Raw genomic sequence first — 21316 nt, forward strand, 5'->3', positions numbered from 1 at the left:
TGTGGCCTGGGTCTAAATTTGGCTCCTCCGGTTTCAGCTCCCTCCTGTCGTTTCCCTGGCTTCTCCCTTCATCGTCACCCCCCATGCACTCTGTCTGGCGGCCCACTATTGGTTGTCCGTTCTCCTCCTGAGCCGCCTTCGAAGTTCCCACCTGCCCCTCTCCCTGTAGTTTCTATGGAACAAGGACGTGCCTTCCGGGAGGGGGCATAATGTCACGATTCTGGACTGTCTGTGTAGTGTTTTGGCCCAGTTTCTGTTCCTGTTTGTCCTTATTTGGTCATTCTCCTGTCCTCGTTTAGTTTGATTATGTTCCATTGATGTCACCTGTGCTTCCCAATTAACCTTTGTATTTAAAGTGAAAGTGAAGCAGTCAGTTAAGTTAACATTATTTATTAGATTGTAGGCCTGACCCTAAATAGTCGATGCTTTGATTCGGAGGAGCCCGATTCGAAACCAATCTCACAGTTGAATATTTACGCAGAGTGTGATGATCATGCCATTTTGGCATTTTGTGAAATTATCTGGATTTTTTTTTTTTACAGTATACAAAGTCTGTAATCAAAGTCTTATTATTTAGTCATGTACTGTGCTTACTGCATGTCTACAATTGTCTAATTTGTGTCCGTTTTATTTCTCCAAAGGTTATTTTAGAAGAAACATCAACTTGAAGGTGAAGTATAAGTTTTGCAGTTAATCTTTTTATTAATCATAACTGAGAATTCCAGTATGGCTCTCAAAAGACATCTTATTTTTTAATTTGTTATAACCAATAGTGGTTTGAATGTGTATGATACTAAATGGCATTTGTGAAACAGATTCAGATTTGTTTCCGAAATTTCCACCGTAGCTCTCAAGACCACTGTTAATGGACTGCTACAGTATGTCCAAAATGAATTGGACAGTTTGCAATCTGATTTTGTATTCCCCAAAATAAAGAAACTCATAAGGTTTGGATCAACATGAGGGTGAATAAATAATGACAGAATGAGAATTTTTTGGATAAATTATGTCTCCTGGGCTATGAAGCAGCAATAAAACTTTCTTTTGGATCTAATCGGACAGTAATGAGCTCATGAGTGAAGCCGGCCAGAACCAGAAAGCTTTAGAATGGTGTAGAAATGGTTATACAAACAAGCACTCAAACTTTATTATCTATTTTTTCCTTAACGTGTGTCGCTCTCAGTCTCACCAGTAGCTAGAGGGTTGAACTATTAATTCATATATGAGTATTTGAGGGGCAAACGGAAATAAACATGGATTGTGATGTGCTGTGTCGAAAAGCCAGATAATAAAGTCAATCCCACAGGAATGTGGACATATTCTGGAGTTTATTAAATGAAAACAGACAGGGGGATTGGAGGAGCTTTTGCAGCAGAGAAATAGGAAGTGAGTGTGCGTGACGTGTTTGATCATCTCTGTATCCGTCTATCGTCTATGTGGATTGCAGACGCTCAATAATATACAGCAACGGCCCAGAGCGGTCCAGCTCAATATGGACTCATTATGACCAGATGGAGGCTCTGTGGAGACGACTGAGATGATAGACAGAAAGAGACATGAATGATATGTTATCTTGACAAAGGGCGACAGCAACAAAATTGTTAGTCCTATTCTTTTTCTATGAATACAGATGTTTTTTATTATTTTTTTCTTGAAGGGAAAACAAAACTAGTTTGGTTCTCCAAGCAAACTAGCAAGATGTGGGCAAATAAAACTCCAAATAATACTTTTTAGAAGCGGATACATTTTCACTTTTTCTTGCAAAGATTAAAAAAGTTTCTTTAAAAATGAAGAAACTTTGAAAATATTTTCTTTTTCATTATATTTGCACCACCATTCAAAATTTGTGGTCAGTAAGGTATTTTTTAATGTTGAAAGACATCCCATGCTCACCAAGTTTCTATTATTTGATTAAAAATGTACTTGTATGTAATAGTTCATTCATTTATTCATTCATTCATTCCTGTATTACTTGTTATTAAAAGGGTGTTATTAAATGTTATTACTTGTTATTAAGATTTAGATTCCCTTGACTTGTCCAGCACATCACCCCCCCCCCCTCCCCCCCCCCCCCCACAGAGATTATTGCAATGCATTCTGGGTTTTCATTGAGGATGCATGCAATACTGGCGAATGCTTAGATTCTAGTTGGAAATAATGCAGGAAAGTGTGGTAATAAAAAAAAGAATGGATTTCTCATGAGCCATGTAGTGTTTAATATGCAAGATATTTTTCTCTTGAGAACTGTGTCTAATATATGTAAATTTATTTCAGCTGATGACTGTAAAGCATCTCTGCACTACTTTCTAAACTCTTCCCACAAGCCCTACAGCGTCTCTCTCTCTCACAGCATCTCTCACGTAATTCATGTGAGAAATGTCTCACATATTTTTCAGATGAATAATCCTCAGGGAGCCTAAAACAATTTAAGAACTTGTTTTACATATTAACCAATTCGTGACTCATTGGTCATTAACGGGGTCTTAAAGACCCCCTTTCCTCAGAGCTTGCAAGCATCGATTTTTGAACATTTGAACATGAATCAAAGTTTGAACGTCTTTCAGAAGTCTTTCTTCTTCATTATGTCTTTGAAATTCTGAATTCCCCGCAACGTTTCAGCTCAGAGCGGATCAGATATCAGTGGTTCTCCACTCTGTGGTTCCAGCCACTGGAGTTTTGTACATTTTCCCAGTTCTCCCAGTACAAAAGAGCCCATTAAACACACATGAATGGTTAGAGTTCTGTGGAATTAAAAGAAAGAGATCTTTCATAGGAGATACACAGCTTCTCTTTCTCTTTCATTCTTTTTCCTTGTCTTTTTCTCTTTGTGGCTCATGAGCAGAGTCTTGTTGGACAGTTCGCTATGAAATGGAGATAAAAGTCTGATACATTTATCTCTGTCATCCACCTCTTTAAGTATGTGCGTGATAAAAACGGTACTTTTTGAGAGCATGTGTCTGTGTGTTTAAGGGGTGAAGGTTTGGGATCTCATTGATCTACAGGGGCAGAGAAGCCAACCCCCCCTCAGGGCTGGAGACACCCTCCAATCAATACTGCGAAAGATCAGTCCTCATGCTTAGAGCATAACCACACACACACACACACACACAAACACACACAGACACACACACACACACACACACAATCTTGCATATGTGGTTTACAGGCGTAATGGGGATTATACTGTACAAACTGTATTTTCTATAGTCCTAAACCAACCCTACATTTAAAAAAAAATTAAAGGCTTAAAGCCTTTGAATTCCAGGGACACAGGAAGTGTCCTCATAAACCACCTTCATAATGCAATATCTGTGTCATACCCATGTCATTACACAAATGTGTGTCCTCATAAACCACACACACACACACACACACACACACACACACACACATTGTATCAGACTTGTGTGGGCTTCTATTTGGCCAAAATGCTGCAACTGGTAGCAGGAAAAGCAGATAATATTAAAACATTTTGTTTAAATGCCAGGGCTGTGGGCAAAATTTCAAGCAATCGGCTCCCTTTCATTTCACATTTAGATCGCCTGGCTTTATGGTTTGACAGAGGTCATTAACTCGTGGCAGACCTTTGCTCAGTCATTCAGGAAGCATGTCATGTTCTGCAGAGACTGTGGTGTGTGGTTGATTTTTTCGTAAGTGTACATTGCCTCTGAGAAAGATTTTCTCATGAAGCAGTTTTCTTTAATTGAGAACAAAAGGCTTTAAAATCTTCTTGTTACAAAATATCTGGAGATGAACATAGTAAAGGCATGAGTATATGACTTTTATTTGTAGTTCTCTCTCAATGGTTTAGATGTGGAGTTAATTCATGTGGAAGATGGACTGAGCTTGGTGGGGCGCTTGGCATAAACACTTAGATTTATCAAGCATTTTAAAGTGCCATGGGGGAGATGTGATGAAATATCCAGTTCAGTTCACTGTTCAGTTCAGTTCACTGTCACTTCATTTATCAAAATGTCAGAGAGCTTTTAACAATATCGGATGATAGCAGACAGCTTGTGAGAAACCAACACTGTGGGCTTCTCTCTCTGTCCCGTTCTATCCCTATCTCCCTTACTCAGGGCTGTCAGTTGTTTGGTAGAGCAGATTTTCTGTGAACTCATGTTAAATAAATTATGAGATGCTCATTTTTTTGTTTTCTATATATGTGTGTATGTGTGTGTGTGTGTGGGTGTGTATATATATATAATGCAGAAACTTGAAAGCACTTTTTATAATGAGAATTAATTCATTGCTTAAAATGTTAAGTTAGCAGTAAAATGGGGCAAATTAATACACTTTATAATACACATTAATTCAAATGTTGTTCTTTTGAACTTTAATAGAATCAAAGAAGGATATATCACAGTTTTCACAATACTATAAAGAGCAAAAATAGTTTCCACATTGATAATAATAATAATAATAATAATAATAAATGATTCTCGAGCACCAAATCAGCACATTAGAATGACTTCTGAAAAAGCTTGTGACATCGAAGACTGACATTAAAAATGGCTAAAATAAAAATAGAAAATAGTTATTTTAAATTATAATATTTCACTATTATTATCCCAAGAATTTATTGTATTTTTAATTTTAATTTTATTTTTAATAAATTAAATAAATACAGCTTTAGTGAGCATAAGAGTCTTAAAAACAAAACAAAAAAACAAGTCTTTCTGAATTTTGAACAGTAGTGTATGAACTCAAAATGATTCACTCCTAAGATTAACACATGACCTTTGAGGGAATAACACTTTAAGTGTCAGTGCAGAACAATGAGAAGTTAACGTTTCTCATTAATGGACATATCAAACCGTTTTGTAGAGAGATGCAAGGTGAATAAGGGAGTCAAGTCACGATATAAGACCATAATGTTCAAACAGAGCAAACACAGACAGACTGTGTGGGAATTAAGGAGCCTTATGCTACTGTGTGTACTCGTTTCATCAAAGAACAGGTTTCCAGATTTCCAGGCTGATACTCTAGGACTCAGAAGTGAGGTGAGGTTTCTTTGGCAGGACTGTTACTCGCTGCACTGTATCTCAACATGGCAGCCACACTTTAACATGTATTAATGTCATTGCATTACGTTACAAATATTACAAAGGTTTTGAAACCTTTCTGGTTGTCTGCATTTACAATACACTTGAAAACAGCATTTTTGTTTCAAAACACCCTCGGTCCACAAATTTTCTTGCATTTTTGCAAAGTCCTCATCCACACTAATGTTTGGAAAATAATAGGCTACATCAGAAAATGTGTAATGATACAGAGAGACCAGACATAATAAAGCTCTCATGCTATTCTTCTGGCCACAATCATTTTATTCACAAAATTTCTCTCCTATTTCCATGTATGGTCTAAAATGCAACCGTAATGATGACAGCAATTCTGTCATATTTGCAGGAATGCAGATTGTACCAAGTAATATCTTTAGCAACACTCAAAGTGAATAGTGCATAACAGGCACATACTGCTCTCATACTGTTATCTACTAATATCTATTAGGATGATATGTGTCACGACTAAACATAATTCAGTTAATTCAGTTTTCAAAGGCCACACTACAATGTGAAAATGTATTCACTTCTAAAGCATCCTCAAAATCTCACTTTTTTTTTTTTTGGTACTAATATAGAATAACGAGTGCTTTTCTTTTGTAAGCTGTCAAATGTGAAACATTAATTAGCGGTTTCAGGAAAAAGAAAATCCTCTGCAGTTCAAAATGACTGGAACACAACCAGGCTTAAAAGGAAATTGTTCAAGAACATTGAAGTTAGCTCTGAGAACTCTAGTATTTGTTTTGCAGATGCAGCTTGGTTTGATATACAGTATTGCTGTACTGTAATTTCATTCATCATTTTGACCTTTTGGCTAAAAAAGTGTCTAAATATGCGTGCGACTGTAAAATCTGTAACATGCACAAACTGTAGCTTATTTTTTAAAAGGGCTTTAAATGTTACAGAGCTTTAGTTCAGTGAGTCATTTTGAAAGTTGTTCGTTTTGTGGTGTGTGTGTGTGTGCGTGTGTGCACGTCCTACACTCTCAGGAGTGTGAGACAGAAGTGTGGTTTCTGTCTCAGTAATTACTTGGCTTTTCCATGCCAGCATGCCTGGAGATACACCAACACATTCCTGCCCTCTCTCTCTCGCTTTCTCTTTTTAGCTCCTTTGTTAAATATATATGAACTCACTTTTTTGCTGAACACTTCTCAGCTTTCATACTTCGCTAAATGTTTTAACATCACCATCCTCTTAACTGTCACGCTACAGTTTGTCACATTGAACTCTTCAGCTCAAATGTGTGTGTGTGTGTGTGTGTGTTATGAGGAAGGCCTAAAACCATCAATTCCTTTATTTAAAATCAATGCGCATGTCCTTTGTACCACACCAATACAGTCTAATGAATATAAACTAACCCTAACACTACCCTAAAAGAAAAAAATTCTTCTTGCATGGCACTGGAGGGAGATTTTATCAGCTTTAGCAAAATTCTGGGGACAAACTTGACCCCCCCCCCCCCCCCCCCCAACACACAGCTCCTGTTCTTCATTAGGCAGAAGGGTATTTCATGGTCAGATCCAATAAAACTTGAATGCGTCTGTCTGGAGCAAACATGGGCAGGGAAGCCTATTTGCGTAATTATCGCAGCACAACCCTGTAGCAGATCTTCCGCCACCTGCCACGACTACCACTCCAGCTCTACAGGGGCTCAACCACATTACCCCACGTCAGCAAGCCCACATCACTCTTCTCAGAGGGAAGTTCAAATATTTTTTTACAATTATTTTTTTACGCCAGACCAAGCTATCACACTTATGTTTTGAAGTTGGTCTTAATGAACTTTTGCTTTGGTTTGCTAAAACACTTTTTATAAAACATTTTTTTGGATACCTCTTTTTATATTTGGAAACATTCACTTTTTAATAAGTGTAAAACAAATATTTCCAAGTAGTGTAGGTGTTAAAAAACTGCAGCAAATCTTTTAGAAAAAAAAAGTTATTTTAACTGATAAATAATAAATTATGTGTTAAGAATCAATTTACTATAATTAGTTTTGCTCAAATTCTGTATCAGTTCGAAACATACGACTGATAAAGATGCACTTCATCTCTTCCACTGGTTTAGTGAGTGAAGGTGACATACAGCCAAGTATGGTGACCCATAATCAGAATTCATGCTCTGCATTTAACCCATCCAACATGCACACACACACCGTGAACACACACCCGGAGCAGTGGGCAGCAATTTATGCTGCGGCACTCGGGGAGCAGTTGGGGGTTCGGTGCCTTGCTCAAGGGCACCTCAGTCATGGTATTAGCAGCCCGAGACTCGAACCCACAACCTTAGCGTTAGGAGTTAAACTCTCCAACCCCATCCACTACTTCCCCATACATACATACATACATCCAATTCACTGTTCATTTTATACATGATTAGTAAAAAAAAAAAAACTATTGTCAACTGTGAAATGGCATTTTTTATATGTATATATATGTGTGTCAATCTTTCTACGAATATCTCAGGATTCAGTCAGAGGAGTCTAATTAAAGATTAGAGAGTTTAATTAAAGATTTGAGAGTTAATTTTTTTTTTTTGGGGGGGGGGGGGGGTGACAGTGTGTTTTTGTGTCATCACAGGCATGTCGTGTTATGATGACTGGCCAGATGAGTGGGCATGCATGAGTTAGCTCTGTCCAAAAGGCTTTGATCACATGACCGAACGGACCCAAACCACAGTATTCAGTGGCCTTTTGGGTCCCAGAAGACCCGACTCAAGCTGAACAAACAGCCTTATTCAGCGTGAGACCAGCGTATGGGTCATGACCAGCAAATCTGATGGACCTTTGGTAATAACTGCACCATGAAATTCAGCTGGGTTTAGTTGAGTTCTGACTCTGTGGGAGAGGATATGCCACCGCTGCTGCTATTCTTGTGTAGTTGAAATGAATTTGGTCTTCTCATTCTCTGAAACGGCATCTTGCCCTCTCTCTCAGACTCGACAGAATACTCCTGTGTTCATGCATAGGTTGCCATTTAAAAGTGCATCAAGGCGTTTGTTTTGCTTGCTTTGAAATTATTATATAATGAGTGAAAAGAGCCTGAATTTGAGAAGCAACATACAAAAAAAAAAAAAAAATACAAAAACCTCTCCAACTAACTAGAACAATTTTTTAGTGACTGGTTACATCTCATTTTTGTAACCAGCTTCTAATTAAAACATTTAGATGTTAATTTTTGTGTGTGTATTAAGTGTATTATGAAGCTCCAATATTCCAACACTAACTAAGTTATATTAAGATAACTAAGAATATTATCTCTACTGACTGTGAGTTCAGAGTTGAATCTTAAGGATAATTTGAGCACTTTGTGACTCATTGGGGTTCACATATGTTCCTAGAAGATAATTTTACATTTTCTTTGTTTTTGTAGCAAATGATATCTGGATTTCACTGCTTATCAATATGTGATAAGTGTTTTCTTTGATTTTATTATTATTATTATTATTATTATTTTATTTAATGTGCATAAAATATTTAGAAACCCAATTTGTTCACTTAACTGTTTAATTAGGTAACACTTGAGTATAGGGTCCAATTCTCACTAATAACTAGTTGCTTATTAGCATGCCTATTATTAACATATTGGCTGTTTATTAGTGCTTATAAAGTACATATAATGCATGACATCCATAATCCTACCCAATACCCTAGACCTAACAACCTTGTAAACCAATAATAAGCAGCAAATTAGCAGTTAAGTGAGGCAAAAGTCATAGTTAATGGTTAGTTAATAGTGAGAATTGGACCTTAAAATAAAGTGTGGCCACCCCGATATTCCCTCACACAGATGTCCCTGGAAGCTCCATTCAGTTGTTATGTAAGTATAATGGCTGTATTTAAGTCTTACCCATGTAAGTGTGCCACTGTTTATCACTAACATGTTCATATCTCTCCTTTATTCTCTTTTCAGCAGCACATTTGCTAGATTATCTTTGTAATATACCGCCAGCTCTTGTTTGTGGCCCAGGGGCTGGTATTTTCTCTCAGTGTGAGGAGTGTTCCTGTCATATTTGTCAAACTGCTGGCCACAGACATGGCTCAGAAAATGCTGTGGCTGTCAAGGAGTAACTACGTCTATGTATATTGTCGCAGGCGAGCTGCAGCCTGTTCAAATATTTACTGCATCTTTGAAGCATGTCAAGATCTGGCCTGTCCGCAGAGGGCTTGACAGTCGGGGACTATAATAAATATGGCAGAGCATTACATGTAACTTAGTAGAGAGAAGTAGAGAGGCTGGGACCTTACCTGCTATTTCCCTTATAATTAATTTAGCATAATATTCCAGTTCTCATATTGAGAGGCATTTTTGTGGCAATAGAAAGGAAGAGTTAAAAAAAACAAATCACTGTGTTCCACAATTCAGAGAGCTTAACCTGTCCTGACCTCATCCTGTCCATTTTTTAACCTTGAAATATAAGTTTCAGAATTATTCTAATGGTGCACTGACTTCTAATCATCTTTTCCACACTCTCCTGTCAAAAATCTGTTCTAGGAGTATCTATGTTTGGTGAGCAGGTAATACATTTCCTCTAAATGGCAGCAGCAAATGCACGTGTATAGCCAGAGATTCGAGGGTCTGTATTACTTCCTATTGGAGAAAGCATAACGCCCAACTTGGATCACATGTGCCTTAATAACTAATCACATTATAGCCTTGACGTCATTGAATTTCAGAGTTGTGTGATAATCGCCATTTACGGATATCATGAATGAGAAGCGTGGTTGAATCCAGCCTGTCCGAAAAAAGTCAATGACTTTTCTTATAAAATGCAATTTATTTTAAGTGTAAACTCTAAAAATAGTTCAATCCAAAAATATTTTTTTTAGTGTAAAACATGTTGAAGGTTAGCCAATAGGCTTTCGATTTATATTTATGTTTATTTATATTATATGATTTTATTTCAACTGTAAAATGGTAAACTCTGTGTCCTTATTTGGTACACAACAGGCCAGATTAACATTTATTCTACAGATGCTGTGAGCTCATGTGCGTTTGTCCATTCCAACATAGCTCTAGTTAAACTTGGTTCCAAAGTTTGATCCCAAACTGAATTTAAAGTTCGTACTGTATCCCCTTAGGACACAGATCCAGCACAAAGACATGTCAAAGTCAGCTCAAAACCAGAGTTTCACTAAATTAAAGAAGCAATCTCAGAGATCCTTATTCCGTCATACAGGAGAGCCTTTGGGGAAATGGAATCCCGTGTTCATTGGCCGGCGGGCTGATTTGATGTAACATCCTGTGTAGGATCGCGGCAGACGAACCCGATGCCCCGCAGACGGTGCCTTCGCTCGGTCGCGCGCCCGCCCCGCTCCGCCTCGCAGACCGAACGCGAACGCGAGCGCACAGACGCGTCTCTGGACTGAGCGCTCCCGTGAGTTCATGTCATTCCTCCCTCCCTCACCGCTCCGTCATCTCTCACTGGATCTCGCTCTCCTTGTTAATTCAAGTGGTTGCCACTGAATAAGACACTGCGCGTGGGAGCGACCCGGTGCGCTTTTGGAAACGGGAGGCTTTGCTGTGGACGCGTTTATCCGCTGCTCTTCGCCCTTGGATTTGATTCAAGCATCACGCTTCTTTCTTCTGCCCAGGATGGGTTTTGTCGTGCTGGTGCTTCTGTGCGCTCTTACCGGGCTGGTGTTAGGGGACAGTAAACCCAAGACATGCTCGGAGCTCAGGCAGTTCTACAGCAGCAAGGGGTTCAGTCTGAACGGAGCCCCGCAAACAGAAATATCCGGTAGGTGAACAGCTCAACCCTTCTTTCTTCAGCACGAATGACAGCTTTGATGAAGACATTGGGTAGCTAACAAAGACAAACTTTAATGCAAGTAGTTACTGTGCGATTCTAATGCATCATCATCTTATGTTATCAGCAGGCAAGGCAAGTTTCATACACGACACAATGTTACAGTAATTCAATGTGCAATCATACAGATCAGAATGTAAGACATGATCATAAATGAGCTTATTAACAGTTAGAAGTGAAGTTTCAAATAAATGCTAGTCGACTGTTGTCAAATTATATGAAACTACTATATAAAACAAAGTCATTTATAATAATCTTTATCAGTTATGTCCTTTCACTCTTGGTCCACATGAACAGTATTCATTATATTGTAAGTCCTTGTATTTGTGTATTTACCTGTGAAAATGTCAGTGCGGATGTGACTGAAACAACGATAAAGGACTCTCATAATGTTATTAATATGGGAACACAGTTTATTATTTTATTTGATATTTTACTTTATTTAACCGAACTACCTTTAAAGGACTCTTGCCTAAAAATCTGCCGATTTGTTAGACTTTTTTTTTTTTTTTGGTGAAGAGCCTCTTATGCATGAAACCTGTTTGTTCATCTCAGTGTCTGTCCCAGGACCCTCTCCTGCACATATGTGACACTCCCACAGGTCTTTGGACTTAAACATTTTCCACGACCCAGGATTCCATAACAGTTTTCCAGACTGCTTCTTCTAATGTCAGCTGATTTGGTCGTGTGGCATAGTTACAGAGATTTACTAGTGATTATGAGCTTTCTGCAGCCGCTGCTGATGTGTGTGTGTGTGTGTGTGTATGTGTGTGTGTGTGTGTCAGGGTGGAGTATCATCTTATCCACAACTGTTCCATGAAGGTTAAGTTTTCACTTTTGATTTTTGAGTTGAAAAGATGAAACCTCAGTGGGTGGTAAAGCTCTAGTGATTGCACACGCGCAGAAGACCTTGACTTCTTTTTGTTTCATTAAATTTTTCTATCACCGCTCTACTATGCTCAGCACTGCAGACTGAATGTATTTTTACCCATCATCCCTTTGCGTATGATGCACGAGCTGATCCCGGCTGGTATTCCCTGATGATCAGAAAGTGTCCTCCATTTAGAAGATTAATAGAGGTGAAAATCAAACGTTAGGGACTGTACATTAATGTGATGGAGTTATTATTCTCATAAACACGCACAACATATCCGGATGCATTCAATCAGAGTGATGCATCATTGATCCCCTTCAATCGGACACATTAATGCCACTGTGTTTAAATAGCAAGCTGTAACGTGTCTAAGTGATGCCGATCAAAACCCTATCCCTAACTTCTCATCCATATGGAAACAGTGAGATTTAATTGAAAGTAATTGTTTCAGAGTCAAGAGTTTCCCCAAAGGAAATGTTCAGCAACTATACACACTGCAGTTTTTTTTTTTTTATATACTGCAGAGATGTTTCTCTGGTTCTCCACTCAGGGGCTGACATACTTGTCCTCCCATGCATAAAACTGCGGGAATCTGATTTTGGTTTTTGTGTATATTAAAGTTGAATGACTGTGTCAGCTGCCTGGACGGGAAATCTGGACACAAACTCGAGATCTTCTTTAGCGGTTTCTTTGACATTAATGGATCCACCCGCTTTTCCGAGTCTTCTCGCTCTTTTTCCACTCTTTTCTCTCCTGCTGATATAGTCAATGATCAGCATTAATCTTAGATGGATGCATTTCATTTGGGACGTGGCTTTAATTTTTGATATGAAAAGTATTAAAAGCTTTGTATGAATTTCTAAGACTGGAGTTGAACATTCAGCTGGGTTGTGTATCATCTTTGGCTCTGACTCATCTGAGATGAACTTGACACCAACCCTGTGAGAGAAACGTTTTGGCCTTTGGTCATGTTTGTGAGTGTGCGTTTATGTTGATCGTGTTTTATCTAGTAGAACATTGCAAAGCTCATCTAAAAGCATGCAGCTGTCTTCTATCGGTCCCCATGCGTTCTGTTTTACTTTTAAGTGAGTGATGATAGTCCCCTAGTGATTCGGAGAGGGGATCCTCGGCGAACTGTGGCACACCCTGCTAAAAGCCCGAACAAGCTGAGCGACCAACACCAGAGCCGGAGCTTGTGACAATACACAGCGATAATCTCTACCTGACCTCATTTCAAGAGGGATTCAGTGACAGATCAGGTCAAGATGGCTCCTGTCAGTTCTTATCAGACTCATATCAGGAATCATCTTAGGAAAGCAAGCCAAGTTCATCTCACCTTTGTCTCGATGTGCTCCTTGTTTTCATTTTTCTCTCTCTCGCCCTCCTTGTGTAGTGGATGGAGTTTAACCCAATGTAAAGGCTGTCATCTTGTAAAGTCTTCCAAATGTTTTGAAGCAATAGAAACCAGCTGGGGAATTGCCTAATATGTTCCAATCATTTATTGAATTACTGGAATAAAACCTGCAAACATACCTTTAAAGATTAGAGGTCAGTCACTATAGGTTTAACAAATAGTTATCCTTAATAAATGAATTATGCAATAAAAATCAAAAATAATCAAATTTTTATGATCAAAAATAAAATAAATGAATAATATTAATCATGAAAATATATTTATATGTATAAACATAAACTGTATAAATAGATTTTCTCTGTTGCTAGCCCTGCATTTATAATAATTTTATAATTTATAGTTTTGTATGAAAACAAATGTATTTATTTATGTATTTGCCATACCAACGAACCAATTTCCCCCTCTCAACTAAGTTTGAATAATGAATGAAAAACTGAACTAATTTTCGCTTGAGTCTAATCATGTCAGAATAGAACTAGATGGAACCTGTAATGTAGCCTTTTTGTTAGCATCATTATGTAGTTTTAATATCATATAAAACAAAAAAGAATGTTTGTTTGTTTGTTTATTTATTCATTTGCCAACTAACCCAACCTCCCCTTCTGAACTCAGTAATAAAATTACAATAGAACACCGTCTCAAACCACATTGACCATGATGATGACGACGTGTAGCACCCCCTAGCTGTGACTGTAGAGTAGGCAGTGGTCATAGCAGTTGTCATTAGTCATGTTTAAGCCATGGACACAGTCGAGCATGAAAGCACTAATGAGGTCCCTGAGCCGTGCGGGCCACTGGATGATGGCCACTAGTGCATCTGCTGGAGGCAAATGACAGATGCTAAAAAGCAAAATGGCCCATGGTAACATCAAAGGCTGCAGAACTTCTTTGTGCACATATATTTCAATATTTAAGTTGAGCACATTTGCCATAGGTCACAGCTGTACTTGTGTGTAGCATATAGAGAGCTATGCATTTTGTATTGACTTGTTATAAATGTGTATTGATTTGCATGCATTGATTTGAAATGTTTGTTGGGGTCACACTCATGCTTTCACGATAGATTTGTGTAATTATCCTCCAATCCATAGGAAGATGAATTGAGAATGGGGTATTCCTAGACTCATACGCACACACACACACACGCACATAGACACGGAGTGAAGTGTTTATAGTGCTGATGCAGTAGATGTTGAAGGCATTAAGCTGTAATCTGCCCTCTGGAGCCTGAAACTCACCACATAGTGTTTGATGTCATGCAGAGCTGAGAAACCGCTCAGCACTCTGCAGCAGTGAAGGAAAAAAATGATACAGGGAAAGAGGAAGGGAAAACTGATATTGAGTTTCCCTTCTCTTCCAATCTGCTGCTTCTTCTGTCCTTTTAAATAAGAAAAACAGATTGTTAGACTTTAGAAGTAATAGTGTTTTATTAAAACATCTCTTGATGTGTTGTTTCCTTCTCGATGCTGTCAAGATTCTTTGGCTAGCAAGTGTGTTTTGGATGCTGGTTTGCTGGATAAATCTGCCCAAAATTGAAAACTGAACTCATTTAAACAACTCATATTGTTCCAAACTTGCATGACTTACTTGTGGCTGCTCTTTTAAATGCAATTACAATTAAAGAAATAGTTTAACCAAAAATGTACTCCTCCTCAAGCCATCCAAGGCATACAGTAGGTGAGTTTGCAAGAGATTTGGAGAAATTTAGCAATACATCACTTGCTCATCAATAGATCCTCTGCAATGAATGGGTGCCGTCAAATCCAGACAGCTGATAAAAAATCTCCAAGTAATCCACATGACTCCAGTCCATCAGTTTATGTCTTGTGAAGCGAAAAGATGTGTGTTTCTAATGAACAAATCCAAAATTAAGATGTTTTTAACTTTGAGTCCTCTATCCATAAAATTACTTTCTTCTTCGAAGCTCTGGTGAGTAATTGATGTCATGCCAAATTTCTTTAAATCTGTTCTGATTGAGAAACAAACTCATTCATCTTGGATGGAGATCAAGAATTACATGAACTTAATCCATGAACGAATCATTCAGATTCAATTCAGTTTTTGTTTTTAGAATAGACTAGAACTATCTTAACCAGCAAGACTGCCAAGGTTTGAATGGGACCATCCATCTCAACCAGATGAAACCAGTTTAAACTAGCATGGACAAACTACGCTGATCTTTTCATCAGGGCTGAAAAAGGGCACTTATCAGAGATTTGTCTTGGCTATAACTGTCTCCTTTTCGGTGGATCATGATGTTTTTGGTAACTGGTGAAACAAAACTGCTTGTCTATACAAGACCCTGGCCTCTCTCCCAGGATGTGAGCCGCAGCTGAATATGATACTTATGAAATCAGAGAACTACAGGACAGTGGCGTGATGTAAATCTCCCGTCCGTAGCGAGACCTGTTGAATTATCTAGCCACTAAATATGACAAATAACTGACTCAGATTGTAATACATGCAGTGTAATGTAGTTCTCAGCCTTCTTTACAGCCCTCCCAGAGGAGAGAGAGAGAGAGAGATGTGATGGACCAAGGTGACCTTTAGACGAAGACATTTTTGATGGATTTGCTATTGTGTGACATCCTTTGAAGGAAGAGAGAGACAGACAGAGAGAGAGACGGAGGTCACATTCCCTCATAGCTGCTATCTATGCCATAACCTGATATATACAGGGTCCAAAATGAGCTTTTTTGCCATAACTGTCAAAGCCAAGTCAATTTAGACATTTGTTTTGGGCATTTATTTATGTTACATACTTTTTACACTGACTTTAACATGTTGCTTTTATTTTAGAAACCTGTGCTGTGGCACTTGAATGTTTTGACAGTTCGTTTCATCCCAGTGAAGTTAAATTTACCCTGACTCTGAGAAAAAGAGTCACACTGTGTTTTCTGGAAAACAGTTTAATCTTTATAATCCTAACCACATTTCCAGCTAGCCTTGATGATTCATTGTGTGGTATTCAAAATTACACTGCAAGTATCCACACGCTGATGGGTTCAGACCAGGGGTTTGGCTGGTTAGCTTGGCTTAGTTAGATTGGTAGATTCGATAACTTCACCTACACTTCACTTGTTTAACAGAAAGGCGGGACTTCTGTTCTTAATGCCAACATATTGAGTGGTGCAGATTTCCCTTTTCAGTTTTCAATAGCTACAGTATATTTACATGCACCCAAATAATCCATTAGTAATCAGATTCAAACATAGTCTTCTTGCACAACATCGTGTGGGTTGGTTTTCATCATTAGTCTGTTGATGGAACCATTGAGAAATTTAGAGATAGTGTGTATCTGTTGAAACCAACTATGACAAATTGGGTATTTAACCCAGAAAACAAAATGTTATGCGGTTCATAATTTTGTAATGCTAAATTGTGTAGTTTCCTTCTCCTTTGGCTGAAATATTAATTTATTATTATGACTCTAATGAGAATTTCCATTGTGCCTTAGAAGATGAAGAGTCTTTGAACAAACAGTGTGCTGATTGCGGGGTCTGTCCTCCCTGTGGCAAACAAGGGGTTAAGTGGTGTGCTGACAGCTACAGTGGAGATGGAGTAGGATCTTCAGAAGTCTAGTTCATGGGTCAGAGTTACTTGGGAATGAACCTTTAAATTTGTGTTAAGATATTTAACCGTTAAGTTACCAAGACCCCTACTTCAGGTATTCCAAGTTCTTGAATAATGTTCTGATCTTATAAATTGACACATGCATTAAAAATACTAGGGAATTTCATCACAAAATGTAATGTTCAAATGCTGTCAATTTCCTTGTGTTGTCTTTTAGAGACAGCCCCTCGAGATGGGGAGTGAGATTTTTTCCTTTCTTTCTCTTTGAGTTGGATGATATTGATGTATTTTTAGATGTGCTAAAAGCTCAGGGCGATCCATTTATCGCCTTAATTCTCTGGAGAAACAGCTAATGTTAAGATAACAGCACAAAAAGATGTGTAAACTGTCATCTCACGCATCAGACTGTGTGTGTGATTAGAGACAAACTGGAAATTCTTTCTTGTTTTCTTGTTTGCTATTTTCATTCCTCTCTTTCTCTTTTTCTGTTCCTCTGAGCCAAAGTTGTTCATAAATAATATAGATAATCCAGCTTTGTTTTGATGTAGACAGTTCATGCTCAGCTGAATATGCATGTGTGCGTGTGTGTGTGTGTGTGTGTGTGTGTGCATGTGTGTGCACAGGCCACAAAGTATTTGGACATTTATGTCTTTGCGTTATAAAACAAAGCATCAAACCAAATAACATTCATTTTAATGAAAGATAGCGAAAGTCACTTTTCAAGCAAAACGTTTCACGCAAATAAGTTAAAACAGTAGACAATGTTTAAAATAAAGACAAATAGATACTTTCTGCTTGTCAAACATTGGTGAAACATGTTCATGCTGTAGTTATTTTAATGAACTAAATGCTGCATGTGGCATGTGTCCGCTGTTTCCACAGCTCTGTCTCTTTAAATCCCATGTTCAGTGAAATGACCCTGCCGGAGGGTGACAGCCTACTGCCCCCCCCCCCCCCCCCTTCTCCTATCCATCTCTGCTTGCTGATCTATTTGAAATGTATTTTTCGCGTATGATGTCAAAATGAAGTTTTGGTTTCCAGTGGAGATCTATCTATCTATCTATCTATCTATCTATCTATCTATCTATCTATCTATCTATCTGTCTGTCTGTCTGTCTGTCTGTCTGTCTGTCTGTCTGTCTGTCTGTCTGTCTGTCTGCCCCTCTCCACATGAGGATTTTGAAATATGGATATTAGTCAATAGACGTTATCTATTAAAAGTAGTTATAGCTGATCAGGTTGCTCTCAAGAGTTTTATGGCAGATGGAGCTGGTCAGTGTGAACTGAGCTTCACTTAATTTAGTCCAGCATATAGAGGGAATCTGTCTCTTTTAGGCTGTAAAAAAGGGTGTTTCTGTTCTGTGACCCAACCACATGGCATCACTCAACAAAATTGCATCGCAAATCCACACGGGAGGAAGGAGAGGAGGGAGATGGATGGGGTGGGAGAGAAAGACTGTAAGAAAGAGAGCAATGCTGACACATCCGTTTTACCAGTGGCTCTCCTCAAAGTCATTACAGTACATCACACCTAACCATGACAAGTTCATATACAGCCCTTTTACAGAAAACCTATTCCTGTTCTTACAGCATTTTCCCTTTTTCACTTTTCCATCATTTCTGAACCGGTTCTCAATGTTTGAGCTTCAAATGTATGTTTCCAGCACGTTGATTTCGGTTTTCCAATTCATTATAAGTAAGAATACACTGTTAATCAATAATCTGAATGTAGCTGCCAACATCAATGTTTTTATGCTTGAATACATGTTTTCAGTTTCCACCAGAGATCTTTGATTGGTCTTAATAGCAATCAAGTTGTCAGCAGTTTAATAGACGTTGATTAATGGAAGTAGAAATCCTATTCTGAATCACTAAAGAGAAACTCCATCTGGAAACCAACTTGTTGATAAGAAAAGGCCTTCAAACTGCTTGCATTTTAAGAACATCTGTACAAATCTGGCACAATGTGCTGTTATTAGGACCCAAGCACCGCGGTGTGAGGACACCATTGGAATTGTTCCATTTCTTCTTCTTCTTTGTATTTTTGAAGGCCTAAACATGTTTGAGAACTCATGAAACTTCACACAAACACCAGACGTGGCAAATATTGCCCAAAAGTGCTATTCTTTGATTGCTCATAGTGGGACCTGCTAATAGATGGAAAAAGAATTGCCATTATGAGGAATTTGGCATCAGAAGAATTTGTAGTCCTGCAGGGTCACTGCTAATTTTTTTTATGCTAAACACTCAATTTTCCGTTAAAGGCAGTTCATCATTGTATTCTGTGATGTCATTATCCAGCTCAGTTCAGTTTAAATAATATCTGTGCAATCAAGACGACGATATCGCTGGATATTAAGTGTCCCCGACCAAACAAGCCAGAGGCGACACTTGCACTGACAGTTATCTCTGCACTTTAAGACAGGAGAGGAAAATGTGTTTTAACATGATAAAAATGTACCCATATCCCCTTTACAAACACACAATTCCAGTCTCTGATCTATTCGACCAACAACAATGACCTTTATCTGATTCCTCTTTCTAAGTTATTGACATTTGGCGAATATCAAGCTCGCAGTTTGTTGCTTTGTATTGAATAGATGTAGCTCACACAGGTCTGGCTGTGGGTGGGGAGTGTGTGCATTGACATAAGCTGCTGGTGGACACTTTCTGACTTTTCTAGGCTTTAGCTAAAGCAGCAGATGTGACAGTTATTGATCCTTGTCAGGGATCACCTAATCCGTACCTGGCTCTTTGAAGCCTGCGCTAATGTTACATTTGTGCTGTCATGTATGGTTTCTGAGATTATGTGGGAGCAGGAGCCTAGGACATCACGCCTGTGTGTGTATGTAAGGGCTAGGTTGGTCTAGCATTGTCAGACCTTTAAATATGCTGTATAAGGTTTGGTCCACATATCAGCTGATTGACATGTTAAGAAACCAACCCCAGTACATTTTGTTTTTGTGTCTGACTTTGGGGCTGGATCATCTGGATCTGCATCAGATGGTTGGTAAACAGTTTTGTTTGTGCTGTCTGAGGCTGAGATTAGGGCTGGATCCCTTTGAGAGGTTGGTAAAAGTGTGTTTGTGTGTGATCATATTGTGATCAATGTGTGTTCTGTTCTCCAGGTGCTCGGGCTGTTTAGTGTAATCTTTCATTACCGTCATGAATGATGAGCGTTTTGTGGTTATTGATATACTCCAGCAACATCGGCTCAGTTTGAAAGCTGCCTCATTTCCAATAAGCTGTTTGTTGCTTTAATTTGTAATTTTCTCACTTCCAGCCAACTGTGCAGAGCCGCTACAGCTGCGCTGGAAAAATCACAGCTGTTTGAGCCAGGTTTTGTAGTTTTTTACATTGTTGATTCACCCTGCACAATTGATAGTTTCGTGGATGCTGATTAGATTTACCAGCAGTTATACAAGTTGGTGGTTATTGATAAAGCAGCATAATCCTGAATAAAATTTTAAAGAATTAAATTGACATGTTCATGCTTCACACAGACTTTGTTCAGAGGACAAAGGATACATTAAAGTGATATAATTTCATGAAACGAGCGACTGTTGACTGACACTATAAATGTCTGAATATCACAACTAAGTGTTTTTAATGACGTTTGATTTTTACTCAACAGAAAATGACATGCTTCTTAGGCCCCGTCCACACGGAGACGCGTATCTGTGAATACGCACACATTTTTTATCGGATAGGCGTTTCGTCCACACGGATCCGGCGTTTTCGCAAGGTGAAACCGCAATTTTTTTAAACGGGGTCCCAAAGTGGATAAATTTGAAAACGCCGTCTTTGCGTTTTCGTCTGGACAGCTAATCCGTATATTTTCGTCATCAGCCCACGTCTCCCCCTAGTCAGACAGCTCAACGTCACGTAACAGCAACAAAAACATGAACAAACACTGAACGATTGTCTTTTTATTAACTAACATTAACACTGATTAATAAATGTATTGTTCCATGTTCGTTTGTGTACCACGCGCAAGGTTTATGAGCATAGTCCAAGTCTTCTTCTCTGTTTTTAGTGTATCTCTGTGGTAGAATTACAGCGCCACATACTGGTCTGGCATGTATACTACATCATTTTGCGGTTTCGTGTGGACGCGGATATTTCTTGAGACGAGGAAAAAAAAGATTGGATTGGGGTTAACTTCCTTCTACACCCTTAGAAATCTCCAAATAATTTTTATGGGATGTTATGTAAAGATCCTGCAAATTAGCAATGGTAACTAAAAGCTAAACAAAAGGTCTATCATTTTCCAGATGCTGTTCATTCCTTTTTGCTCAAAAAATTGTTAATGGAATTGTGGAATCATAAATCCCTTACTAAATTTCTTACAATTGCAAGTGATCCCTACCTAGTGAAGTACCTAGAATGTCCCTCTGAAGCAATTCTTTTTGGGTATGATTGTTAACATGTAGTCCCATGCATAGACTTCATTAATAATAATTTGTCTGAACTCCCGATCAACTTGCGTGATCTTTTCAGGGTGTTCATCACCCATCAGTGTGGTGTTGGTTGGGTGATGGCGTTCAGAGCCCCAACCGCTGTGCAGTAATGTGTCAGTCTATG

The 21316-nt window shown here is 38.5% G+C and overlaps 1 protein-coding gene across 2 annotated transcripts in view; it reads left to right on the forward strand.

Annotated features, from left to right (window-relative positions):
* The first annotated feature begins 10336 nt into the window (after positions 1 to 10336).
* Positions 10337 to 21316, forward strand: part of LOC127935162 (glypican-1) — a 54449-nt gene continuing 43469 nt past the window's right edge. For both annotated transcript variants that reach the window (XR_008147998.1, XM_052532797.1), the window contains exon 1: positions 10337 to 10802. Coding sequence is in view for 1 of the 2 variants with exons in the window: in XM_052532797.1 (XP_052388757.1) it covers positions 10658 to 10802 (145 nt within the window). In the remaining variant the exon portion in view is untranslated. The remainder of the gene's footprint in view (positions 10803 to 21316) is intronic.

This window comes from Carassius gibelio, chromosome A2, assembly GCF_023724105.1.
Source record: "Carassius gibelio isolate Cgi1373 ecotype wild population from Czech Republic chromosome A2, carGib1.2-hapl.c, whole genome shotgun sequence".
Taxonomy (NCBI): Eukaryota; Metazoa; Chordata; class Actinopteri; order Cypriniformes; family Cyprinidae; genus Carassius; species Carassius gibelio.